This window comes from Vanacampus margaritifer, chromosome 9 (genome assembly GCF_051991255.1).
Source record: "Vanacampus margaritifer isolate UIUO_Vmar chromosome 9, RoL_Vmar_1.0, whole genome shotgun sequence".
NCBI classification, from domain to species: Eukaryota; Metazoa; Chordata; class Actinopteri; order Syngnathiformes; family Syngnathidae; genus Vanacampus; species Vanacampus margaritifer.
In genome coordinates, this window is record NC_135440.1 from 12,289,314 (window position 1) to 12,317,231 (window position 27,918).

A 27,918-nucleotide genomic window follows, 5' to 3' on the forward strand; every position below is an offset into this window, starting at 1 on the left:
CAAGTCTATTTCTGCTTTTGTAGTAGACTGTGCACCTCTCGCATGCTGATTTTAAATGGAATGACCACTTCCATAGGCGGCGAAGCAAGTTGGCTATGTTCAAGCCCACAACGGTGCAAACGGATGGGGACTGTACTGTGGAAACACCAAAGAGCCCTAAATAATAACCTTACACACAAGTCTTAAGATGTCAAAACAGAGACTCTATTACATGTGTAACTTTAATAGTAAAAAATATATAATCTCTGAAACTGTACAGAAATTTAATGTTGGTGCGCTTTCCATAGACACAACTTCTATTTACATGATACATTTCCAACCGCACCACAGTTAAACATTCATCACCATTATTAACAATCTAAAATATTGCCTCAGCACAACTTAATGGCTGTGTGTTACACATGATGTGAATAGTTAAAATAATTAATCAGAAATAATACAAAATTCAACGTTTGTTTCACTAATGCTTTCTTGTTCCTGTCTAAAAAGAGATGCACATTACACACAGTACAATGTCCAGATGATTGGAGAGGGGAACGGCTGAAAATTATAAAACACATACAGGTACTGGACTTGTGTAAGATAATTGCACTCCCTTTATAATTTGAAATAAATTACACTATGTATTTTTTCAAATAAGCACAGCCTATGATGTAATCAACCAGAGGTCTTTGTGAAGCATACGTCACTCATTTCTTGATCTGTCTACAGATGGAGGCTATCTGGAAAATGTAGCTTGTTACGGCAGAGGGCACACTTTGTGATACGTCTTCTCGCCATGCTGCAAGTGCATCCAGGGCTTCTTTGGGGTTGCTTGGTGACAAATCGACTATGCAGTACATGGCTGATAACTGCACTTCCCACGGTACACCTGGCCATGACAAAAGATTGTGAATTTATAAGTCTTACATCATCATGGAAATCCACATTATACTTTATTTGGTTGTTGGGATATCAGATAATTAACTGGAAAAAAAACCTTGCTCTTATGTTTCATACCTTCTCTCTTGCTGTGCCTACCAAAGGTATTGATGACACTGGCCACAGTTAACACTGAAGAAATGTTCTTCTCCTTGATTCCCACCTGACATAGGAGTCCTGTTTTTGTTTGTTTTTAATCATAAAGAAAATATAACACTTAATTGCAACATTGTTGATGTTTGAAAAAAATGGTGAATACCAAATAACTAACCAATTAGCCGGAGGACAGTTGCCACTGTCACATCAGAGACTGGCACTTGCTGACCTCGGGGCTGCGACACCCAAGTGTTCATCAGTGGCCACAACTCTTTACTGTTGGAGCATAAACACATTATTTACAACACATTATATATATATATATATATAAAGTACAATCACAGAATTGTGGAATTAAGTGTTTAGCACCTCAAGATATTGTCATAGCTCCACTTCCATGACCTTTGAGCACAAAGAAGATACAAAGTGAAGACCTGTTCCCAAGATTCTGTTCCCAGGTCGGTACCATATCGACTGTGTTTCAAGAATGACAGCCTTGTACCTGACCGTATCTGTGACAGTGCACTAGAAATCAGAAGGTCAATATCACAGGGTGGGCTCTGTAGAGACACAGAGAGATTCGGTTTTAGAAGGTCTCGTCAATTTCACCCAAAACAGAATGATTAACATGATGACAATCACGACTCGAGTGAGCATTACAGTATTGTGTTTGCGTCCAAAAAAATATACAGGTTATTAAGGTTTTGTTGAATGCCTTCTTTTACCTTTTCCCATCCAAGGTATGCTGACAAGCACTTTGAGAGCTCTTGTGGTGCTTTAAGTTTTGTGACTGTGTGTACAGCTTGGCACAGAATGCTGCTGTGAGACAAAACAGTGGGCCATGTTGTCACCATAAACAAAATCAGCTTGGCCGCATTGGGGAAATCTGCAACAGGAGAGACAGGATATTAAAATTCATGGACGCATTTGTTGAAGTGGTGCCAAACGTGATCAAATGTAGCTTGAACAAAGCTTTGGTTATTTTTTAAATGTAATTGCAACATATTAAAATTGTGTACATACATGCAGTCAAACATAATACATGATGCTGAATCCTAAAAAATAATATGAATGAGAACCCCTAACCTTCAACTAGCAAGCTGTAAGCCAGGATATGAGCCTTTTCAAAGTCTCTCTCCTGTCGACAGATGGCTGTGTAGACTCTGCAGAGGGCCTGTGCATATTTCTCGCACATGTCCCTCTTTTCTGTTTGGAGTTTGTTCAAGATGGCCGACTTCATATCATCTGCCTTTAGGTGAAGGAAAAAACAACAGCCACACAGAACAGTCATAATTTGTCTTCACACAGCACATAAAGTATTGTACTTCAAAGACAACATTGCTTTGTAAGAAACTAAGGATCAAAGGGAGAAGATTCATGAGTTTTTTGTTTAATTTGTTCCATCAAATACAATATAGAGATTGTTACTAGAGACAAACATATTCATCAAACTCTAAAAACATATATACAATTGCAAGGGTCAAATGGATGCCATATATTATATGAATATGGTACTAAAGCCATAAATAATGAATAAACATACTACTAACCAAGTTACTCTGAGAAATCTCAGATATCACTTCTTTCTCCTCATCTCTCAGCACAGGTTTTGTGGGCAGGTTACCAACGTGTATGTGGCTCTGGATCACAGGCAACACATCGAAGGCCTGATGTTCGATCCTCTTCAAAAGGTGGACTACATCACTTTTCTCAACAGATTCTTCCAACGCCGTTTCCTCACTTTTGATCGGCTTGAGCGTTGGGGTTTGAAGCGATGCTGAATCATTTGCCAAAGAGGCGGGCAGTACTTGGCTGCTTTCTGGAGAGCTGCCATCTAGCCTGAGAGATTTTCTGTTTTTAAGCTGAGGCAATTCTGTGGCAGGTCGTTTTTCTCCTCTCATTTCAGTCTTGGTGAAGGCAGTCGCGGTAGAAGTGACTGATGTAAAACTGGACTGACTGTCAGTTGGTGGTGGTGGCGAGGCTACACTTTCCGAAGAACTAATGCTAAGGTTCCCTCTAAGAATGCTCAATGTGCGAGCACGTGCAGACAGTTCTGGGTACATGCTGTCCAGAATCCTCATAGAGTTTTCCTGAGGTTGACAAGGAGCTTTGGAAAGTGAAGAATTTAACGCAGCAGGCAGGCGACCTGGGACGGGGACTGCATGTTTTGGGGTAGCAGAGCCAAACTGAAGAGGTGATAAGGGGACTCCGTTTGGAGGAAGCGGACTGCTGAGCGTTGAAGATGAACACAGTGCCTGACTGGTGGGAGTCAGAGGGTTCTGGACCTGAGTGGAAGGAGAGGCTAATCTCTCCATTGGGGAAGGAAAGGAAAGCTTTCCAATGGCATGCCTTGGATTGATTGGTCTGCCTCCTTTTGTAGGTGTCTTCAGAGGAGTGATGACAGGAGGGAGCGGCGGACCCATTTCACTGCGAACATCGCATATGAAATCCAACAGTCGAATGGGTTCTGCAGTGTCACGTGTCCCCGGGACAGCTGTGGACGCACTATTTAAGATCATATCACGGTTTTCTTCATCAGAAGTCTTTGACTGATCTTCTCCATTGTGTGTGACTGTTTGTCCATCACAAGGTTCATCATGAGGCGAATCTTTGAAAGTGCCAGCTTCCCTAAAACCTTCATTAAGAACACTTTTTAGCGTCTGATTTGTTGAAAGGTGTTTGCTCTCCACTTCAGGACGATCTTCCACATTTTTGACGTGGTTTTCAGATCCATTTTGGTTCACATTGGGTAATAAACAAGATCGACTCAAATGATTGCACAGAAAATGCACATTTCCTTTCAAAGGTTTACTTTCAAGGTTGACATTTGTGTTTGAAGGCGTTTTTTCTCTTATTGTGTCATTATGAAGATCGATCGGTGGATTTATTGCAACACAAGGTATCTGGTTGGCAATGCAATCCTCTGCAATATTAATCGTTGACACAGGTGGCATAATGCTACTAGGGTCTGATGGAGGAGTTCCATCAGCTCTTACAGTTTCCTGGACTTCTTGCACTTGTTTGTCTTTCAGACAGAATCCCTCGTTTTCTTCGAGGTCTTCACTTTTTATTTTGGTGATGCTACAATTCATGTCACAGCTTGATGAACACGGCTCATCATCTTGATGCTCTGCATTCTTTTGCGGATTTAAGTCGAGAACATCATGAGTTTCCGGCACCAAGTGACTTGGATCTTTCATCTCGTTTTCCTTTTCAGAGACGTGTTCTTTATTCAAATCATCTTTGGCCTGTACAGAGTTGATGCAAGTGGAGGAGGTAATTGACTGTACATCCAATACTTCCACACTGACTACGGTGTTTGCTGTTGGGGATTCACCACAAAAAGTGGCGTGGATTTGGCCATCAGAAACTTTGTTCATATCTTTTACTGCAGTAGCAGACTTGTCTTTGTTCGGCTCTTCTTGAGCTTTTTCCTGGGATTCTGTAGGATTATAGTGTTCCGTTTCTTGAGGTGATGCACAGCAAAGCTCATTATTAGTAGTACTTGTTGAAGCATCCTCAACTGAAACAACTGTATTTGGCGTAGAAAATGATACTAACTGCTCCACAGTGTTCTCATCAATCTGCATTTCCTCACCATTCGTACTGGAACTTTCATCCTTCATTTCTGTGGTGACACTTGATTCGTGTACATTGGAGGTGCATTCCGTTTCATGTGTTGTGACAATAGACAAACCAGCACTTTTCTCAGGCATTGTTGAATGTGCTTTCCGAGAAAGGTGTGTCTTTACTGTAGTGTGCTGAAACTCCTTTTTATTAAGACAGTGACCGGGTCGTTCTGTTTCTTTTTCCTCTGTCCTCGTTAACTCTGTTCCATTCTCCTGAAAGGAAAATGAAAAACATTTAAACAATCAATGACCAAGAAAAGCATAACTTTCGTTTTTTGTGTGTGTGCAAAACTGCAAGAAACTTAAAAATATCTTACAGGTAATGGTGATAGACAGGGAGGCAGAGGCTTGAACCATTCTAATATCTCATCTGTGTTGGGCGTGTCAGAAGCCTCCCTTGGTTTGACTTGTTTGGACAGGTGATTGTTGTTTGTTGGAAAGGGTTCTTGCTCTTGCTCTGTGCTCTTTGATAGCGGAGATGTTTGTTTCTTGGTTTTCTGTACACGTGGAGATGTTTTCAACTGTGTGTTGGTGGATTTTTTTTGGGTGGGTGATCTTAGGTTATCACTAATATTGTGGAACGGAGTCTGGGATTGAACGCTCTGAGGAATAATTTTGCTTTGTGGCGCGGTGGGCTCTGAAATGACAAAAAAGTGAGGATGTATATGAAGAACAGAAACACAACGATTATGATTATTATAACAAGTGGAAGCTGCAGAGGTGAGTGTACTCATGAGACCTTACCATGTAAATGCAAAAAGTTGGCTAATTGCAGGTGTTGCGGTTCCACACAGGCCCACAGATGCTCTAGAAGTAGTCGAACCTTTTCTGTAAAAATGGCATCCGCAATAAATACTTAAAACATTTGACACGTTATTGAAGTTCAGATGTTTTGTAAAGTAAATATCCACAGCAAACCTTTGTCAACTTTATGTTCTGGAGGTGTTCTTACTTGAGTTGATATACTCCTATATTCTGGGTAGAGAAAATTCAGACTAGTTTGTAACTAGTGTACATTGTTCAACTGTTACAAGTGGAAGTCAATTACATTATTAAACATTTCTAATGAATTTGCTTACCTTTGTTTCTTTCTCGCTCCAATTTAATCAGTCTCCCCTGTAAAAACAATGTGACATTTTAATTAATTAGGTTAAATTCTGCCCGTTTTCCTTTGAAACAATCACAAATGTTACTTCATATACTGCACCTGTAGGTCAAAAATGTTTCTCTCCAGCAAGACCTTTTTTTTATTCAGCAGTGATATTTGAGTATTCCTTTGGGAAACGGATTCTAAAAGTAGAAGGAATCATGAATTGATGCACCACATTCAATGCATATTTATAATTTTGCTTTTACATGTAGAAATGTAGAAAATGTTTAAATACCTTCAAGAAGTGTAACGCTATTTGCAAGTTTTTCTTTTCTGTTGATGGATAAAACAGTGTGTTAGGAACTCAAGCAGTTTAAAGGCATGAGAATAATAATAATTTAAAAAAAAAAAGTCCTTACATGCTTGTAATCCTGTCTTGATCCGCCATAATTTTTTCAACTTTATTTGCAATTTCTTCAGATTTCTTCAAAGATGTCTGCAGAGATATGCCAATGTTACATTTCACATGCAGGTTGACATCAGAGAAAAGCAAACATGCACACTTTTACTTACTTGTACATTCAGCAAATCATTTTTTAAAATGTCCTTTTCCTGCTTCAGTTGTGCATTCTCAAGTGACTGACTTTCCATGAGTTCTAAATGTTTTAAAGAGACAGTAAATAATTACAAGCTGCTACCATAATCACAACAGTACTTCAATGTGTGATACAAAGTACCTTGAATGGCCTTTAATTGGTTTTCAAGCTTCCCATTCCTAAGGTAGAGGGAAAAATTGAAAAATAACCATTAAAATCACAATCATAAAACAAGCAAGTAGCAAGGTTGTTGTTGGTATGATAACTTACTCAGCCAATGTAATACTTTTTTCTTTCTTCAACTTGTCAACCTCTTCAGACATCTGACCAAAGTCCAGAAGAATCCTCTAGAAAAATTTGGAGTGAAAAGTTTGAAGCAAGAATACAAAAATCTAACTGAATCGTACTTAATAAAGCAAAGTCAATTTGTTCAGAAACATTTTTTTAAGGACACGGGATGTTACTGAAAACTCACAACGCTTCTACAGTTGGTCAAGTAGTCCAGCGCTTCCCAAATTCTATTGAGATCAGGCACCATTTAGCTTTACAAAAATCTCCACGAACACCACCAAACAAACATCTCACAAAAAGCATTAATACTGCAATAATGTTGATCACATTTTATTTTACATAAAAATTTACCTGGTGTTTTTAATTGAACGCTAAGCTGATATACACAGCAAACCATGATGATTTAAGATTTTGGAAGAATAGCAAGAAGTGGATACACAGGTTTACTATCCAATCTGCTACAGCGGCATATTGCAGTTCATAGTGTTGTCACCAAGGTCATGAAGGGACACTAAGCGATAAGGCGGACATTACCAGAAGGCCAAAGTTTACTACCCTACCCACAGTTAGGGTTTCATGAAATGGACCCATTTCCTGTTTGTAAAAAAACATGATATAATCAGGATGTGCACGCATTGTTGGAGCAGAAAGGACGGCGGGGTTTGTAAACATGATTGTACACAAGCTGACTATAAACAATCGCAAAAAATGTTTATAAAAAAAAAAACTACATTGTCGGATGGAAAACAACTTTCCGATCTTTATGGGATTAAAGAGTGTGAAGAAGGTGTTACAAAGTGCCTTGATGTCCAGTGGCCAGATTATACATCTTTATTTAGTGGCGACACCTGGTGTTTATACTCGAGAGAAACTGCAAACATATGAGTCTTTGGATGCTTACAAATATGTGATGTGTGGCCACGTACAGACCATACAACATCGTAATTTAGATTTTTTGTGTTTTACGTGTGAAAGTTTTGGCAAGACAAGGAGGACACAAAACAGCAATTTATGATGCTTAGGCCATTGTCATCATAAAGGAGAACTACATCCTCACGGCTAACTGTACTTGCATGGCAGGGTGAGCAACGTCGTCTGCTAGTCTGTATGCTTTGTTGCTTGTTTTATAAAAGGGAACTGAGAATTGCGTCACATTGTTGTGACTGTGATCTTGGTGGGACAGATATGACATATTATATGTCATTGACGGATGACAGATATGAAATGAGCAAATGAGCGGGCATTCCTGATTATGTTCTCGGTTCAGTCTGTGCATTTAATAGCATTGCTAATGAAATAGCCTGTTTTCTTTTGGAATTGAGAAAAATCAACTCCTTTCTACTCTGATTCACACACCCATACTTACAACACCTAGGCATGTTTATATTGTTTGAAACTATTAAAAAAGTATAAACAATTCCATGCTTAAACAAACAAACAAACAAAAAAACCTTTAAAAAAAAACATAGCTACACACATCTGTCTCCTGTTATTTTGAGTCAATGGATTGCATGTGCAACCTTTGATGGCTTAGATACAAACAGGGCCTTTAAAACACACACTAAGGGTGCACACTCATAACAACATGGTCGAGACAAATATTAGTTAAGTGAAAGGTTTAGCTTGATTTCGTATACAACTTTTTTTTTTTTTTTTACAAAATGCGCCTCCTGGGAGTTAGTAACTCAACGGTGAAGCCGTGCAGTTCCTAGCAAGCATTGTGCCATGCCATTCTGAATCTGAACTGTTGCTCTCCATAGTTCCTTGAATGTGTGTCCTGTTACATTTGTGATGTACTTTATTTTCAGAAACCCTGACTTTTTCGGGGTTGTGTGCTCCCAGTGCCCCCTCGTTCCGGCACCCCTGACATCAACATATTACTTGCTATAGAAATATTGAAAAATATATTTTTCTGTTAACGCATACCTTTTTGTCTTTCAACTCAGCTTGCACAGATTCATAATCTTCCGTCTTTTTCTCCAAAGCAACCACTCTGCCCTGAAGTTCTTCGTGCTGCTGTCGTAGAGTGATGGTGTCACTGAAAAAGGCATACCCAAATTAAAATATAGAAGATGTACAATTTACATACAATAGCTCGTTGTGTTGATCCAATTTATGTTTATGTTTGTTATGTCGGTAAATTGTAATAAAATTGCGTTAAAATGCGAATAGTATCACGATGTCAATGAGTACAAGTCATTACTCACTCAGAAACCACAATCTTCTGTTTCAGTGACAAAAATGATGACACATATTCCGTTAGACTCTGAAAAAAAGTTACATAAATAAAAGAACACACATAATGTGAGAAAACCGCTTAGGGGGAAAAGTCAAAACTATGAAGAAGTGGCTTTCATGTGTGTCAGACCTGGTGCAACACGGAGCAATTTTGACAGTTCCCTGGCGTCGCATCCGACGCTATTGCAACGGTTTTGGGCTGGTTGTCTCCTGGCATCATGATACTAACAAACAAAATAATATCTTACAAATCAAAGCTTATTCTATTCTACATAGAGTGGCCACACAGGTTCAAAACAAACACATTTCTCGCGTCTTCGACGTTGCCAAGGACCCAACTCAGGACCCAGCTGGGGAAACTTCCGGAAATGCCAGGCTAATAAAATTACACTTTTCGTTTAAGTATAATACTGAACTAAGTTTACATCAAATTCACATAAATTTATCAATTAATTGATTTGATATGTGTAACTTTCATATTCTTTTTGTATTGTTATTTTTTCAAACCTGAAATAATTTAGTTCAGGCAGTCCTTTCAGACCTATAACAAGTTCCTAACCCGACACGCACGTGTCTAGCTACTAATCACAGCCATTGATAACAACAATAGTAGCAAAATATTACGATTAGATTAAAATGTGTAAAATGCTGTTAACTTACATGAACCATGGTATAAGTAGCAAAAAAATTGTATAAACCCTTTGAGGTTGGGTGTCAACAACGTGCCCTACTGGTGATGATTTGGCGTTTTCATTTGCTTCCGGACCGGTGCAGATATGTAAGCAGTTCAGAAAATAAAACCATTCACTACTAAACAATTCATTGACATTGCCGAACAAAAATTATGTGCGTACTGCATGCCACCAAAAACACACAACTGTTTGAGCAACATGGATTCCATTCATTATTGTTATTATTTTTAAACCTTTTGCATTAAGAAATATCACCGGTAGATGGTACTGTTGTACGTATTATGAATCTTATGTATCACTTTGTTTCACAAGCAAAACCATCGTCCGCTAGGGTGCTGTGCTGTCAGCCTGGCTGTCACACTTGACCCATTACCGCTTACACAGATACTTTCGGGGCAGGTGCGCAAGCCAAAAACGAGGGCACGTACTTATCATCAAGAAAAGAAAGAAGAAGAAGAAATTGCAGTATATATTTACATTTAACTTATGCGTTGATTTCTCTTAACACAATCAATCCAGTTAATATTAACAACAACGACAACAGTGAAGAAGAGACATAGACACTTGATATTAAAAGTCCAATCTATCCAACCCTGTCAAAATGTCAAGGTTTTGTCGGGAGGCAGTAGGTCTACAGTATAACACAGACACAACCGAAGAAAAATCTTCTCCATCTACTAGTAACACTCTAGTACAATTCTGTCATTTTTCATAGAGGACAAAAATTATATGGCTGTCCTGTAAATATTGTTATATGTTCTGTCAAAGCTCGACCCTTTGTGTTGAAATGTCCATTTCCTAAAGGGTTGTAAAAAGAGCTGCCACCAATGCTAACAGCTAGCATGTGCATCGCGTTTTCCCTATATGTTAGCATAAAGCTAAACGGAATGGTGGTCAATTTGGTCAAGTTTGAACATCAAATATCTTGTTTGTGGTGTTTTCAAACAAATATAAGTTCAAGTTATAAGTGATTTACAAATCATTGTAGTCTGTTTTCATTTGAGTTTTACACACAACGTCCAAACTTCATTGAAATTGGGGTTTGTATTCCTATGTAACAATGCTGGCGTTGGGTGGGCTCCTTGTAGGTACAGACAGTACTTCCAAAATCATCACGAGACCCCAAATACATCGTGTTTGTTTAATCAGTGACACTGCATCTTGCAAGAGAGCCAACCATTTTTAGCACTAGTCGGTCTATTAGTTTGTAGGCTACTTGATAAGGCTATTAAATGCATTTTTAAAATCAAATTTTTCCAAATCTGCTACTTGCACTATAGGTTTACACTCTTTAAGTAATTTCTGTAGGATACTTTTCATTTGTTTACTTGGCTTTTAAATGTCTTTGAGTTTGTTAGGAAATACTTTTAAAATGTATATTTAAAAAAAAGAATATCATGGTGCACATTGAGTTACTGTGTATGAAATTCCCTGTATGTAATGAAAGCCGCCTTGCCTTCTATCTATGACAAGAAGGAACAAAGAACAGCCACGAATCACTACAAGTAATTTATTTATTCTTTGTTTAACTAGGTAGCCCAAGTTAATTGAATTTCTTATTTAGTGCCAACCTGGAGGCAATTTAGGGTTCAATGTCTTGCCCCAGGACACTTCAACAGATTCAAACTGCTGGTCACAAGCTAACCCGCTCTACTTGAGCCTGAGTGAGTACGCTTGGAATTTTTATTATGTAAACACAAATGAAACCAGGGGGCAGACTAGCATTGTATACCCACCAACGGATTCAGACAACAGAAAGTGAAATACATATGAGCAGCCATCTTAAAAATGCATTATTGTCACTGTTACATTTGTTGTTGATAGTTCTGTAGCAATGCTATAGTATGAGTACCCTTTCCCAACCCTCACCATCTGTTGGGCTAATTTGAGATCATGGTACTAAACTTGTTGTGTGCCTTGATTAAAATGTAAACTCTGATTCTATGTTATGACTTTGAATGGAATTTAATCCATCTGCATCATTTGTTGTCGATACAACCAAGTAAAACATGACTCATGAGAACAAATTAAGTACATTTAAACCTACTTGTGAAGAGGGTCTTCTGCCCAGATTTAGTCATAATTGTTTTAATTACCTTATTTCCTCAGTAGAGCTTTGTTCTGCGGATGTATCTTTGTGAGTGTTATCGCAATTTCTGCCAGGTGCAGTCATGACTGAAAAACCTCCTCTATTCCTCAAATGGGCTTTTGTTTTGTGTCTGACTAGTGTCCTTGAATGTATCTCTGTACGTCCGGTCAACTCCGGTTGAACTGTTTACTGGAAACTGTGTGGTACCGCCCTTCAAGATAGTATAAGAATATTGTCCTCTGTAATCTTCGCACTTGTGAGAGGCTGCAGCCATTGTGTGTAACTCACTTGTGCCCGGAATATTCTGTAGAAATAAAAGCTTTGAAGGAACTGTTCATCGATCTCCAGCCTGTATTCAGATAACCAACATTCTCATTACCCGAAAGAAAACGAACACGCGTAGGAAAAGATCTACTCCACAACACTTGTTAGCAATCAGGTTTTTTCTTTGATACCTTCTCTAGCTGGTTTTGCGACATGAAACAACTCCAGTGCTTTCACTAGCGTGAGAGTTTTTTTCAGTTGGTGCAAAGTTGCTGTGATTGATGTGGTTGCATCCTGATGGAAAGATAACTGTGTCTTTAAGTGGACTACCTGAGTGTCTCTCAGGCGAAAGGGCTAATCTTTCTAAACAGATCAAGTCAGAGATAGCAAAGTTTAGAACAGGGCTAACTAAGTAAGACCTGTAGCCTAATGCTTTTTGCCTTTTACCAGATTTATCTTGATCACATCAGAATGTTTACAGGAAGTTGCCATTGTTGCATAAACAAAAACACATTATCAATTGAATCAAGTTTTGACTTGACTAGGGTGCAGGCAGAAAATTCCACAAACTTCAGTTTGACAATGTCTGTGGCTCATTTCTCATAAGATGGAATGAATTAATTAAGCCTTACTTTGTCTCTGAACATCATAAAATATATTACACATAACTCACAGATGTTTGACTATAGATCAATGGTTAATTAGAAGGAAACGTCTCCCATTGTAAAACTATGCCAACTAAAAATTAACTAATTGAGGACAAGATGTATGTCATGCATGTGAGAACTCCTTTTAAACAAAACAGACATGCATTTTGACTTTTCACAATTTCTGTCCGAATGAGTGTGAACTGTAAATAAGATCTGCACTCTAAGAACAAAAGAAACATGGGCACGACACACATTTAAATGTTATTTTACTGATGCTGTAAACATTGCTGAAACATTAAACAAGCCATTACCTGTCAGTTCTTCTTTAGCAACAAATATAGCACAGTATTGAATCTGTATGAATGCATTTACGCAGACTCACACAGAGTCACTCTCTCTCATTTATTGTGGAATTGGAAGTAAGAATAGTAAGTAAAAACTAGAAAGGTTGTCATCACTCTTAAAACTTCCACATAGCATCTGTTGATGATCATTTGTCATATGATGAAGATTAGAGAAAAATAATTTTATCACATTAAAGTATAATTCATTTTTAAAGAGACAGTGTGCAGAATTTAGGCCATCTTGTGGTGAACTAATAGAATGCAACAACCCAAGTTAGAAGTGTGTGCATTTTGAAGCATGCACACTACGTCATTGGTCTATTTCTGTACTCATTTGGATGTACACACCATTTGACATTCATTTACTGTATATATATATATATATATATATATATAATTATTATTATGCACTGAACTATGGCTTAGGTTTACATTTGATAAGCCATTCAAAACTATTTGCTTAAAAAAATAAAACTGTTTGTTTCGATTCTTGACATGGTTAGAACAAATTCTTTGAGTATTTATTTCCTCCCCAATATAAATTGAGCAGTTCATCAGTCTCTTATGAAACAGGACACAGAATATGAATAGTCTCAGGGTAGAGTAATAAAAGGTCACAGTTATATTGCTTTTTAATACAGTTCTCCAGCAATTATGTATTATAAAGCCAATAAATAACAAACATACTGTACATGGGTCGGCAATTATTATGTTCATTCATGAAACTTGAGGATGTCACATTGTAGTGGTGACAAAAAAAACAACATAGTAGCACCACTGAGTATACTATACACCTAGTATAATTAGCACCTCAATTATTCAAGGTTTCTTTTTCCACCTTGTGAATATGGAAAACCATATTTTTTTATCCAGCTAATACAAAATCCACTTTGGGTGTTTTCTTCAAGTTTTATGATTTAGCTATGTCCCTTTTCATTAGCTCTTATTCGTCAAGCATTATAGTGCCAACAAGGATGCATCGGATGTTTGAACTTTTCTTCTTCAGATGGGGAACATGACAAGAACATTTTCTGGGATTCAATTTTTGGGCGGGGAGTTTACTAGTTTGCTTCTCCAAAGATCTTAGTTCTTTTAGCACTGTCCCAATCACATTCCTTTGTTGCACTCTCAGCAAGAAGTTCTTGTTTTCAGATGTCCAGCATCGCAAGGAAAGACTCAGTCATTGCAACTCGCTGGGATTTCCACAGAAATGTCTTCAGTGTTTTGGTGCTTTGCATGAGCACACATCAACACAGCTTGGGGTGCGTAGAATAGTCTTTTGACTATCTTAACTACCTTCCTGTCTGCATCACAAAGTCACTCTTCCGTGATTATAGGTTTGAATTTGAACAGGACAGGCAGCACTGCTTGCCATAAAACTTGTGGTTGCACACGCCATGCTGTGGCACCAGATAACACCAGTGGAAGTAATCCTGACATGCCAGATCTGTGGAGAAGAAATGGGAAATTCTTTAGCTGTAATAATGTATTAGCAATGTCATCAATGATTTTGATTTTATACGTACGACAACCAAACACCTTATTCTTTATTTATCACAACCAACACAAGAGCAAATTAATTTAACACTATGCTTTTTACAATATGTGGTTAAGCGTTGGTATGCTGAATGATTGGAGCAATGTTGATGCATTCACTTAGATATTCGTAAAGCATTTGGTAGTGTGTCTCATGTTAAGCTCCTGTACACGCTTGCATCACGTGGCGTTGCGGCCAAAATTCTTGAATGGCTTCTCTTTGGGCCGAAACAATTTGTGACAGTTGGACATTCAAATTCAGAATTAATTGAGGTCATATCTGGTGTGCCTCAAGGGTCCGTACTTGGCCCTAAGCTTTTCCTTACTTTTATGAATGATTTAGATGAGGTATTTCAATGTCTTTGTGTTAAGATCTTTGAGGATGACGTTAAACTTGACGACTAATTTTAAGTCGTTATGATGATGTCATGTCAGTGACAGTCTGAATTAGAAATAGCAGCCCAAAAAAATGTTGCTTTGCATTGTGGCAACGATAATCCAAAATTGGGCTTTCAGGTTAGGTGGCATTATAATCACTGGTAATAATGTAGTTCATGAAAATGTAAAGTTTTCTCACTATTACTTGACTATAGCCAGGAACGTGTTCGGAACAAAATTTGGCCCATCGTGTACAAATACACTAGATCAGATGGAAAGTTTTTTTTTTAAGTTAAAAAAAACAACTTTATTTACCTATATAATGGTGTCAAAATGCTCCAAAAGAACTCTTTAGAGTGTTGCAGAGATTTACAATCATACGACATATTGTTACATTAATACATCTCTGACTGTATAAATCAAAACTGAACATTATAAAATGCATATGACGGCGTATTAAGGCCACATATAAATATATATTTTTTAGAGGGTAGGGACAATATTCCAAGAAAAAAAACTAACTTAATCTAGAGAAACTTAATATACGTAGCATACGACTCGGATGTTTGTGCCGATACTTCTCGGTCGGGTTTTCAAATAAGGAGATAGTAAAAAAAAAAAAAGGCTTTAACCATATCTTGTTAAGCATTCACACTTTGAAGCGTTGGGTACTGACAGCGACAAAGACACCTCGGTTTGCGAAGGCCCACACCCTGAGGATCAAGGATTTAAGTTAATTTATTAAAATAAATATTTATTTGTACATTTATGTTTCCAGAATTATTATTTACACATTCATCCATTTTGGTATTTTTTTTGTACAAGTAGCTAAGTTGATGTGTCGAATCTGCTGCTCTCCGTCATTCACTTGCATTTATTTAAAGTATGCTAGCTTCTGATTGGTTAGTGTTAGTCAGCTGATAGGGGATCAGGAAGTGTTGTCGCTCTAGCTGCCGTGTATGATGACTAAAATTTAAATTAAGAATGAATTTGTCTCCATCCTGCCTTTTCATTTTAAAAACAGTGGTCCATTAACCACCAATGAATCCACACATTAGACTATAGCTACGCTACGTGTATTTCTCGTAAGTTTCTGAGTTTTTTTCTTGCAAATCAACCACTTTGTAAAGTGGCAAATTTTCGAGTTTCTTTGTCTGAATATTGCCCCCAACCCTTTAAAAAGAAAATATATATATATGTGACCCTAATACGCAGTCATAAATGCACAATCCATCATGCACACTTTATTTTGAACCTCATCAGATTGTGCTGGAGTACCAAATTGTGTTGCTAGTGAGTATATATATACATTATAATGAAATAGTTGGTTTCATACCCTTTTTATCAGGTTGCGGGCAAAAGTTGGTATTGCAAGCTTGGGATGTTGATGGTTTTAGATGGAGGGCACAGCCAGAAAAGGGTTTCCTTTGAGCCAGGCATTGGACTGTCCTAGCCTGCACTCCACCTCCGCATGTCACCGTACACTGTTAGCACAAAGGCAAATGGTTATATGAATGAGATCAATCTGATTTCAATTTAGTATGGTATATTCATGTTGTGAAGAGAATAAAAGGGCTCAGATTCAACATTTTGTTCCTTACCTCAGACCAAGGAGATGCGTGCCATTCAGGTCTTGGGAGAGGTAAAGGTGGATGATGATGTGCGTTCCACCGCTGGATTGAAGGTGTTGTACGCACTCGACACTCAGCTAAGATGCAGGGACGATGGAGTGCTACCTTGGGCCTGGGCATGTGGTGGCACTTTTTGGCTGCAAGCTCTCTGTATTTACCGGCAGCATCCTTTAGTTAGGGAACCAGAAATTAGGAAATCAACTAGAAGCTGTCGCCTTGTAATGAGCCTTGAAGAAAATCTCTATCCAGTGTTTCGAGTCGAGTCAGTTCAGTTTGTATCATGAACACAAAGTATATACCTTTTCAGCGCACTTGATGAAGCGTGCTTGATACCCGCGGTCACATGTTGCTGAACACTGAAAATCCCAAATAATGAACAGGGGCGGAAAAAACAAGCTTGTAAATACAGTTCTAGAGCATTTTCATATTAGGGCCAACAACCCCCCTAAAATGTTACCTCTTGCCACGTTGAGACAAACCACTGGACTTTGCGTTGTTTCTGGCAGCGTTTGATGAAGCACGATTCCTGACGAGCGGGTTTCGGCAAGCCTGCGCACAAACTGTCTTGCAGCGTCTCAGACTGTGTACCTATGTTGAGTCTTGTACACAACACTGTCCTCTCCCTCAAGCCATTACCACACTTACGAGAACACTGTAAAAGAAAACAACATGGTGCCATCACTTGGCGCAGACAGTGAGATAACAAAACTTCACAACATTGGGACGGACAGTCAACCAATAAGAACATCTTGTGCTTCAGTAAGGTAAATGTCCTGTAAAAATGTCTCAAACCTGATTCTGCGAGGCACCATAAGTATTAGGAGCAAGGCCAAAAACAATTTCCTCAAAATATTCTTTGAAATAGTCCTGCAATCCTCTCACTATCCTTTACTGAGTGGTGGCGTGGCTCAGTGGTAGAGTGGCCGTCTCCCACAGCCTTTCTTAATATCTTGAAATAATTTTGCCATATCCAAGTGAATGAGTCACCGTAGTGGCAGAGGGTGTCAGAGCGGGAGAACACCACTTGTGCTAAGTACTGCCGATACTCGGGGTTACAAAACTTTGTAAAGGGTTTGGACCGAGGCTGAATTAGGGTGGATCTCAATGGGGGCTCATTGAGAGTTGAAAGCTGTTGAGACCATAGTCATTAAACACAGTGAAATCCCAGCATGTTCGAGCTTTAAGTCCTAAATGTGCAAAGCTACCGCAGAACCAGTTGTTTTATCCTATCTTTGTTTTTTGTTTTTCTTGTGTGACAAGGTGGCTTTCATATATTACTGTCACATGCTCACCTGTGACCACGGGCTCGTGGTCCAAGTTGGTGGACAACTGTGGATGCTGCAGGCCTGCCTCCTGGCTGGGGTCATTTGAGAACAATGAGAGTCAGCAAGGGTGTCATCTTTGGTCTGACTTCTTTGGACACACTGGACCTGCCGCGTCTGCTCCCCTCCTCCACAACTCCGACTGCATGCTCCCCATGCCCCCACAGACCAGCTGGGAAAACACAACATTGCCTGCTGAGTCAACACCCCCTGCCTTCCAATCCCTTATTCTCATGGCTGGAATTCACAAATGACGGTGTGATAACTAACGACACAATTTTGTCTCAGTGATGAAGACACCCTTGTCAAACACAGTCAAAACAGAACATACTATTCCTCATAAAAGGATACATTTGTTTGATAAGAAAGTTATTGTCATCTGGGGGTTATGAGTCAAAACTTGGGGGGCGTTTGTACAATCAGCTACCTTAGTCATCTTGTGTCCATGATAATTCACCCATCCATCCATCCATCCATTTTGTGTAACGCTTAACAAAACACAGAAAGGCCAGAGCCAAGATTCCTATCCGCACCTTGTTACCACAATAATGAAGGAAAATCCCGTGAGAGTTCAAAGAAAACTGGTAGAGCACTGACAAAGAAAATACACTACTTAAATCATGACATTTTTTTTGTTATGTGACACATTGCATGCAATATGGCCCACAGGCTTAACTCACTACGGTGTTTGACATTTGTTCATGGCTGACTGGCTTCAGAGCAAGTCATAACAATTCAAACGCAAAGCTTTTTGACTGGAATTGAAAGCCACGTGTTTTAAACCCTACTCTTCTTATCTCTGCACTCATCCCTGCTAGAAGTAAACCACATGTGTTTTTTATTGCTCATTTGTAGTTAAGCCTACTTAGCAAATGTGCGGCAAATGCTTACACTCTTAGACTTATAACTATTTAAACCCAATGTTTGCATATTGTGAAACAACCATGTGCATAATTTGTACTTTTTACCGTCAAACTACTTCATCTTCGTTCAGGGACTAATTAAAACCAGGATGGCAGTACACCTCGTGACCTCAACTTAAAGTGCAAGTGTCTTAATCCTTCATCACAGGGTTTGCCATTTTTCCCCACACCCCACCCTCGTTAGTCTCCATCACCCTCTCAAAATCCACCAAACATGTTGTCATCACTACATGTTATCATTAGGTATGCTGGCAAAACCTACTAGGTCAAATAGAAGAGCTTTCTCAAAACATGAAATCTAATATGGCACAGTTTGGTGGAACCTGTAAGAGAGATATGAATTTATTATTTGATTGTTGTGGTTAGGGCTGCACAATATATCCCAAAAATATCGATATTGTGATATTGGCCCATGCAATAAGTTTCATATGGAATTGTATGCTTTTGATCTAAATTTGACCAGACAGATGCAAACTTAAATGTGGATTGCCATTGAATAGTTGAACATTATCTAGGGTAATTGCAATTAACTAAGAATACATGGAGGTTGCTTATTTTGCAGCATGAAAAACATGCAATTCTTTAATTAAAAATGCCATTTCTTTAGATAGGCTACATGTTAAATATGGCGATAATATCGATATCATTATATTCAAGAACTATATTGCATATCGCATGTTTTTCCAATATCGTGCAGCCCTAGTTATGGTATACAATTGTTCTACCAACATATTACTGACTTTGGGTTCCTTGTCTAAATACAGTAGTGAAATATTTAGACAATACTCAGTACGGTGAAGTTCAGTTCTACATCTCAGCAATTTTATATGACATTAACAAACATATTGGCAAATTGAGAACTATGATTTAAAATGAGCTGCCCATTAATACATTTAAAATAAAGACAACAAGCTGAACAAATCAAAATCATTGGTAGAGCTACACAACAGCCAGGAATGGTCAGGACCCCCAGGAAACATGTCTAGAATGATGTTTTTTTAAAGTCTGTCTCTTGCACAGATTGTTTGATTCTACAGTCAATGTCATTCAAATCTATTATTTTTACACCAAATAAGCAAACATGGCTGAGAAGTCATTGTTTATCATATCATCTACAGTCATGGTTTCATGAAATAAACTGCACACATAACCAGAACCTTGCTCAACATATTCATAATACAAGCAAGAACAAAACTAAGTAAAAAGCATAATTTAGAATTGTGAAGAATAAAGAAATGTTTGTCTCATTCATTGTGCTTTTTTTAGATATGATTTGAATGAATGGGCCATTTATCCACAGTATGCAAAACGATGTCGGCTCTAATTGGCTGGGATTGCTTTAGTGAAAATAGCTGGGAGTGAATGAGTTAAAATCAGCAAAATGTTGCTTTTTACTTACACTTGATCCTTGCATGTATTACGAGTGGGTTGAGCAAGATTCTGGATATGTTTAAATATTATATATTGTAGCCCTGACTGTGGATGGTATGACAAATAATGACTTATCAGGTGCGGACGGGTTGCGTGTGTAGTTGAGTGTGCATACATGAGTGGGTGCTGTATGGCAAAAGTTCTCATACACTCAGCCAAAAACACAGTAACATACAATATGTACATACGCTATGGCTGCATAAACAGGGATATGATTCTGTTTAGGTCCCTTGCCAGAATTATGATGTCTAATTCTGATGCAATTAATGTCAATGTCAAAGCAGTCCGGGCACATAAAGCACAGCAAACTGAAATATCTGTATTATATTGTCAATAAGTACAAATGACAAAATTAGTAGCGAAAATCAGTAGATTTTAGAGCCCCTTTTGCATACGGAACAGCATGTTGCCTTTTGCATGTCAATACAATGGAAATATTAGTACCGGTTTACAGTACAGTATTATTATCCGTTCTTCATTTTCCTAAAATCTTTTATCACGTTCTCCTGAGAAGACCTTCCTGCACACTGACTGGCCACATCAGAGACCCAGTGTTTTGTCTTGGTCATGTCCTTGATCAATTTTTTAATGCAATATCTTGGTCAGAACATGGCCAAAAACACCCTATCAATTATTTTCAGACACCCACAGACAATATGAGGTCAGTGTCTCAGTTAAAGCCTCACACTTATAAAGGCACAAGTTTTGCAAGTATTTGGCTAACATTTCAGACCACAGCTAACAGACTACGTGGGAGTACTTAGAGAAGAGCCCCAAAGGAATTGAAGTGTCAACAGCTGCTGTCAGACTTAGATAAATTGTGTTGTTATTCTTTAGAGATGGAGGTCTAATATATCAGTGTTGGATTCTCTCATTGGAGTGGACAGCTATAGGTTGGCGTGTCTTAGTGTTATTATACTCAAAACCAGTCTTGATCTCGTGACCAGTCGCGGCACGACATTTTGAAGGTCTTGGCTTGTCTTGGACTTTACTCCTAAAAGTCTTGGTCTTGCCGTGTCTCGGCTTATCTCGGTCTTGCCTCGTTTATTTGGTCTTGACTCCCAAAAGTCTTTGTCTTGTGTTGGTCTTTGTGATTGTGGTCAAGTGTGTGGTCTTGAGCACAACAGCAAAACTCTTTTTATAGAATAACCTCATGAGTTACACATGCACTACTTTTGCACCAATAATTCTTCAAGCTAAAAACGAATGACTACTTTTACTGAAATATTTTACAGTACCGTATTTGCCTACAGTATTTCAATGTCTCGTACATCTGGCTTGAAAAATATTTTCCTGACAAACCCGATGTTACTTGCTCATTAGAAATGATATCATCCCAAGTGTGTCATCCATCGCTTTTCTTTCTACTCTGCACTGAACTGTGCAGACCACAGCTAACAGATGAGGGAGGTTTTCCAGTGATGGTGTGTTTTGATGTGAATGTGTGTTGCACATATCTCAAATCAACTCCTTTGAATAAATACAACTGTACCAGATTATTCAGAAATTCACAGTTTTTTTGTCTTTCTCTTTGGTTTCATAACTAATAAAAAGAACATGTTAATTGCAAATTGTTATGCAAAATAATTTGAAATTTGACTGCCTTTTTTTCATGAAACGTGTCATTCATTTCATTCGTCTTTAAAATTAAGACTGCTTCATAATTTCTACGTAGTAATACAAATAGGGGCTCACTTAATTTTATAGTTGTGTGACTGTTAAGAATTGTAAACTGTTACCTAAACTTCAAATTAAAAGTAACATCTGCATGTACAGTTAAGGTTTTATGACGACAACAGTTTGACCTTGCAATGGAATTGATGACTACTACTGGGAAAAGTAATTTATGATGCAAAAACATCAGAGGTCAACTAGTGTATCGCAATAGATAATGTTAAACTTTTTTTTTGTCTTAACTAATAAAGCTATCACACAAGTAACATTCAAAAGGAATGTCTCTTGGGATCTTGATCTTGGTTAATGCTTTGTTATCAGCTTGGGTCCACATGTGAAATAGTCATAACTCTGTTCCAAACAAACACAGAAGCTAACCAGTACTGACAGTTTGTGAATCATAAAAAATTGGATTAAGGCATAAACATAACATCTAACTGGAACTTCCCTTCACTCGATGTGCCTCACACGCAGGTCTTAGCCAAAATACAAATCATTTCTGCATTATATGAAAGGAAAAAAGGCGTCATTACACAACAGGTGTTTTGCCGGATTGGGACAGGGCGGGAAAAGCAGTCTCTGCTTAACGTCCCTTTATTATTTTATTATTATTGGAGCAGATGTGTGGCAATTGTAGAGGCCAAATACATAATGCATGAGGAGATGTGGGGGAGAAGGAAGGGGAAATTGTCCAGAAGGTTAGTAGACCTGTAACAATGTCTTAAGGCCTTTTCACACTGCACTTAGCAGTGTGCCATTGCCTGACCCAGTATGTAAGTGCTGCTCAACAGCAACAAGTGGTGGTGCGTGCACAAGGGGGTCACCTGCCACCTTGGCTGGTGCACCTGTATTAAAAAAAATAATAATTTGGGCAACAGCACACGAGTGACAAGAGCAAGAGATTTTGGCAGTGCTCCTGAATAAAAGGATTTTCATGGTAACCACATTATGTGCAAATGAGTGAGAAAAAGTACCAGGCTTCTTCCGGTTCGGTAGCTTAGCAACCAGAGCTAAATATGAGCACACTTGTGCCGTGTCGTTGTCATCCTTGCGCTGTCCTGAGTCCTACCATCGCAAAAACCAAGTGAACTGTGTAAGGACGTTAGAAGTACAATTAAGAGTTTTTAAGACTAATGTTAGAAAGGGAGAAAGTCTTAAATCTTGAGACTTAGGCTACGTTCGCACTGTAGGCATATGCGACCCAGATCGGATTTTTTTGCCCAAATGCGACCTGTATCTGACCTTTTTATGTCAGTCTGAACGGCTTAATTCCGATTTTTTCATATCCGACCTGGGTCACTTTCATATGTGGTCCTAGATCAGATACGTATTCCGAATTTTTGCAATGCGACCGCAGTCTGAACGGCCAGGTCGCATATATCCGACATTTGACTTTAATTTAATCCCACTTGAAGCATGAAGTATAAAGATGACATTTGTGGTGGTGATATTAGTAATTTAGCCATGCAGACGACTTATTTATTACGCGCGGCAACGACATGATGTCATCATTAGGGAGGGAAAAAAAAGTAGCGGTCTCCGTTAGATGAGGCGCTCGAACAGGCTCGCCTTATTTTCACAAAATATTATATCTACTTCCTCCCGTATCACTCCTCTGTAGATATGAGATGGGAAAAATATGAGCCCCGACGACGGACTTAAAAGTCTGTTGCCCTGACACGCTAGACTCACGTAAACACAGCGTTGTGAGTGACGTTGTATCTGCTTCTGCGCATGCGGGTCACTTTGGGGATGCATTACATCCACACAGCAGACAGACTGAGGTCGCAATTGATAGATAATGTGAACGCTTACATAAAAAAAAAAAATCGTCCCAAAAATTTTCCCCATTTTATAATGGAAATCACTGAACGCTCTCTTGTTTTACGCATATTAAAAAAAAAAGGGTTACATTGCTAAAACAGGTTGAAAATAAGCAAAAAAAAACATTGTAGATAATTACAGTGTGTTTAACAACAGTTTTCTGCTGGTGGTAGCATTAGTAAAGTCATTGCTCACTCATGGGCAGTGGACGCTAGCAGACGAGGCCAATGTTAGCTGAAAGCTAACAACTTGAGGCTAACCCTGGTCATCGCTAGCCTTAATAGATTTATATTGATAACATAACATAACAAGGGCAGTGCTACAAAATGAAGCTTAATCACATGATTATTATGTCCAATAATGACAACAACTGTGTGGTAATGACAATGTTATCCATCATAACATAGCGTCGTTACTGTCCAAATACTTGGTGGACTACCCCAAATTGCCATGGCTTGTTGAAGCGTAGCTAATGGTGAATGGCGTTATTTGTTTTTAGTTTGGTCCTTGGAAATATATCTTCACATTAAAATGGCAAGGGGCATTAAAGATTTGGGAACTGTGGCCTTTGTTTGAAAATGAAAATGTGTATGTATATATGTGTGCAATGTGGATTGTTGAAATGACACTGCAAGAAAACATTTAAAAAAAAATTGTGTGCCATACGATAGTATTATCTCATTATCTGATTTCCTAGCTGACGCTCCATTTTACCGCCACCACACTTGTCTGCTAAGAACTTACCTGGCAGGGCATGGTTGGGTGTTGCAAGGCATCATTACGGTAGTTGGCCTTGATCTGGGATTACAATATGATGTATTCACTTGCACTCGCATGTCTTTGTAACATGCTGGCTTGGTGTGCATTCGACCTGCGTGGGAAAATGTTGCCATAATCATCACTCAAAGTACCATAGAAGAATACAAAACAAATAGACATTGACCCACTTAAGTAAAAAAAAAAAAAAACCCTGCTTGGACGTTATCAAATTAATTACATTTCATTAAACATGCAACACAACAATAAAGCCCCATTTTGCACGTAGCATTCAAACATAATTAATTGGCTTCTAGCATTCATTAAAAAAGGTAAATAACCTGCTACCCTAACCACAGTTCTGCCAGTATTGAAGTTGATTGATTTGATTTTGTCTGTAATTACCCTTGTTTGTTTTTGGCCCGAGGTCAATTCTTAAAAGTCGCCTACACTCTTTAATAAGGCAAAGGCCCCAACCTTGTGGTCTACCATCAGGACACAAAGAGGTGGAGGTGGATACGATGGACTCTAACAGACCAGAGTGAGGAAGTTCAATTTACAGGATCAATTAGTAGAAAATCTACACTTTGTTTACATTCATTTTCAAAGCCAGCAAGCTTTTACATAGAGACATGTAGAATGAGGAAATGCACAGCAGCACACGTAGGCAACTTTGCACACTGACCTCCAACCTCAAATCATCAGGCGACCTCAGTGATTACAGAAGACGCGCACATGTGTGTAGTGTAGGTGTGGCATGTTATCAGTGGACCACAGTGGGGCAAAAGCCGTTGGTCAGAGCCATGCATGTGTGAGCTTGTTGGTCGGCATTTGTGTGTGTGTTTGTGTAAATGGAACCACAGTGTCCCATCAAGAGAAGCTAATGTCCTCTAAGTAATAACGGGAACGGTGACTTCTCCAATTAACCTGCAAGGGCTTATTAGAGATCACAAGGGTGTCAGCCTTGTGAGTTTGTTCCTTCATCTACAAACTGTGCTTTTCCTCTTTAGTTTGGCACACATTACTTGCCTCAATTGGAAGATTAAAAATGGTACATTCTATTTCATTAATGCAATTGGCAGATTTTATCGCATTATGTCAATTGTTTTATGTTAGATCTCGTAGGTTAACATTTGTGTCGAACGTTAATTTTTTTTCTTTCAAATACGAGTGAGATGTTGGTCGCCAATGTAATGTTAAAAACAGAGTGAATTTATACCTCCGGCACATGATGCTGAGCACTTGGAACGTATGATGGCCCACGTGTAATTGTGTATGATTTGATTCCTTGTTGCATCAGATTTCATCAGAGTGTATTCCCAATGTATACCTGGGTTCAAACCTTGCAACAATATCTGAAAAAATGTAACACATGAAAAGTGAAATGTAAGTGCGGAATTAAGTAAAAACAAAAAAAAAGGGGATAAGAACCTAACTGAAATTTGCTGTACAAAAATCATAGACGTATTGGACCAATTCATTACCTCAATAACCAGCGTCTCATTCGTGGGTCCAGTTGATATGAGGCTCTCTGGTCTGTTGTAAGGTCTTTTATATTCAAAAATGGCTCCCGCGATGGGATGTCTACCTGGCCAGTCCACCGTCCAATGTCCATTCAAGTAGTAACGCCTCTGAGTGTCCCTGATTGCCAAGTAGGAGCGTGATGTATTCAGTTCTACAACACGAATAGTCCGAGCCCCTGCTGGAATGGTGATCACACCATAGTACTCTGTGAGAAAGCACAGTAAAAAAAAATATGTCAGGACGGTGCAGACAAAGATGGAAAATCGAGATTGACTGTCAGTCACAATGAAAAGGCATTCAAGGAAAAAAAACGAGAAAAAAAAAACTGTGTGTAAAAAGTACAGATGTAATGACCTAAAATGACAAATATGGTTAAGTGTTTATTTTGGTTTTAGAAGATTAAATAAAACTACTGTTTCCTATTTTAATGTTATGTTATAATTTCACAAATATGCTGAAATGCTGATAATGTAATAGCACGGACAAAAGTGGTAGTGTTTTGCCTGAAGGAAGACCACATTTGACGCATGCTGTAAAGCAGTTAACACAATTGTAGTTATTTTGTGTGCACTCCGTCTGGTCTGAACACAGCATTAGGATTTGAATTAAGCATCAAAATCCACCCGTTTTTACCCATCTCAGGGAGCGGCCATTTTTACCCTTTGCTGTCAATTAAAAGTGACATCGCAGTGCCAAAGGCACGGACTTATATATGAATGGACTGTCAATAGGACGGACCCTCGCGGCAGAAGCCAGAGGGCAGCCATATTACGTTGCTTCTTTTACTGTCAACTTCTTTTGTTTTTTTTCATTGTCAGTATTGTGAATTGTGACTCACAGATGTTAGGTTTACATTTCGCAGATTTTATGTTTCCTGATGGTCTTCACTTTCATTTCATTGTTGATGGTTCTTACAACACGATGCAAACAAATCTTTGAGTAGCTCTTGTAAATAATGTTTTTTTTTTAGCACTTTTGCAAATATAAATCTAGCAACATTGTATAATATATTAAACCCACTAGAAATGAACCACTACCCAATTGGCTCGTACAACTAAAAGGTACCAAACTGTTAAAAAAAAAAAAAAAATGTATTCAATAAAAAATAATACAAATGATGGCAGATTACATTTGAATATGAAAAGTTTTAAAAAGTTTACATCTTAAAAAATTAATAAAATCAAACCATTTGGTACAAAAAAATGACCTACGGTTAGTCTGATGTTGCTTTGTGTACTGCCCCTTGTAGGTCTTACAGCTGGAGTTGTCTCCTTTACATACTCCGCAAACATCAAGCGATGCCGAGGACCCCAACACACGGTCACAGCCCGCTCTCTGTTGAGAAAAAACTTTTTTGTAATATTCATCCCTCCTTATTTATTTTTCTTATTCAGTGCATTTAATTCAATTGCAAAACAAGAAAACCGTCTTGAGTTCAATTCCCTTCCATTGTTGTATTCAAAACACGGCAACACATGATGATTATATTTGATTTGATATTTGAAACCAGCCCTACAGTTTGTTTAAAAATGATTACCTCACACAGGCCATCAATGCAGACGTTAGAGCTGTCCTGTGAGCAAAGTGTACCATCCTTGACTTTGCTGGCCAGGGCAAAGAAGAAGTCATAACCTTCAGCAAAGCAGTAAAGCTTGCATACATCTTGCTCTGTGTGGAGAAGATACATTCAACTTTTCACTTTTCACCACAGTTTCACGGAACAAGCCATCCATTGTCAGGTTAAAACTTTTCTTTCAAGAAATTGTCCAACACGTCTTGGTCACGTGAAGATTATGGGGACACTAAGGCGACTAGTAAAAAGCCAAGTTGATTCTTGACATTTGTACGACGGCGTATTAGGGCCACGTACAAATCTATTTATTTTAGAGGGTGAGGGCAATATTCTGAAAAAAAAAAAAATCGTAATTTGCAAAATTTGCTACTTTATAAAGTGACAGATTTGCGAGAAAATCACATTTTAATGGAAAAAATATCTGCCTCAAATAAAAACCAAATATC

General features: G+C 38.4%; 2 protein-coding genes across 6 annotated transcripts in view; both read right to left on the reverse strand.

Moving 5' to 3' along the window:
- Positions 1–202: 202 nt before the first annotated feature.
- On the reverse strand, positions 203–11,691 carry ice1 (KIAA0947-like (H. sapiens)). Of its 2 annotated transcripts, none has more exons than XM_077575210.1 (21): positions 11,650–11,691; positions 8,992–9,085; positions 8,831–8,889; positions 8,550–8,661; positions 6,603–6,679; positions 6,474–6,511; positions 6,310–6,392; positions 6,156–6,232; positions 6,032–6,069; positions 5,854–5,936; positions 5,726–5,762; positions 5,565–5,621; positions 5,391–5,474; positions 4,964–5,283; positions 2,568–4,859; positions 2,104–2,266; positions 1,743–1,903; positions 1,387–1,577; positions 1,193–1,293; positions 1,000–1,098; positions 203–871 (listed from the first exon to the last, which is right to left on the reverse strand). In XM_077575210.1, the coding sequence occupies exons 2-21, from the start codon at positions 9,079–9,081 to the stop codon at positions 690–692; spliced, it is 4,344 nt and encodes a 1,447-aa protein (XP_077431336.1). In that variant the 5' UTR covers positions 9,082–9,085; positions 11,650–11,691; the 3' UTR covers positions 203–689. The 2 variants fall into 2 exon arrangements, with proteins under 2 accessions (XP_077431336.1, XP_077431335.1); XM_077575209.1 differs by lacking the exon at positions 11,650–11,691 and adding an exon at positions 9,522–9,726.
- Positions 11,692–13,514: 1,823 nt separating this feature from the next.
- Positions 13,515–27,918, reverse strand: part of adamts16 (ADAM metallopeptidase with thrombospondin type 1 motif, 16) — a 47,785-nt gene continuing 33,381 nt past the window's right edge. For all 4 annotated transcript variants that reach the window (XM_077576721.1, XM_077576720.1, XM_077576722.1 and 1 more), the window contains 11 exons: positions 27,437–27,567; positions 27,111–27,234; positions 25,860–26,104; positions 25,595–25,730; positions 24,364–24,490; positions 17,738–17,939; positions 16,903–17,097; positions 16,745–16,801; positions 16,416–16,613; positions 16,151–16,298; positions 13,515–14,347 (listed from right to left, as the gene is read on the reverse strand). In XM_077576721.1, coding sequence (XP_077432847.1) covers positions 14,232–14,347; positions 16,151–16,298; positions 16,416–16,613; positions 16,745–16,801; positions 16,903–17,097; positions 17,738–17,939; positions 24,364–24,490; positions 25,595–25,730; positions 25,860–26,104; positions 27,111–27,234; positions 27,437–27,567 — 1,679 coding nt within the window. In that variant the 3' untranslated portion in view covers positions 13,515–14,231. The remainder of the gene's footprint in view (positions 14,348–16,150; positions 16,299–16,415; positions 16,614–16,744; positions 16,802–16,902; positions 17,098–17,737; positions 17,940–24,363; positions 24,491–25,594; positions 25,731–25,859; positions 26,105–27,110; positions 27,235–27,436; positions 27,568–27,918) is intronic.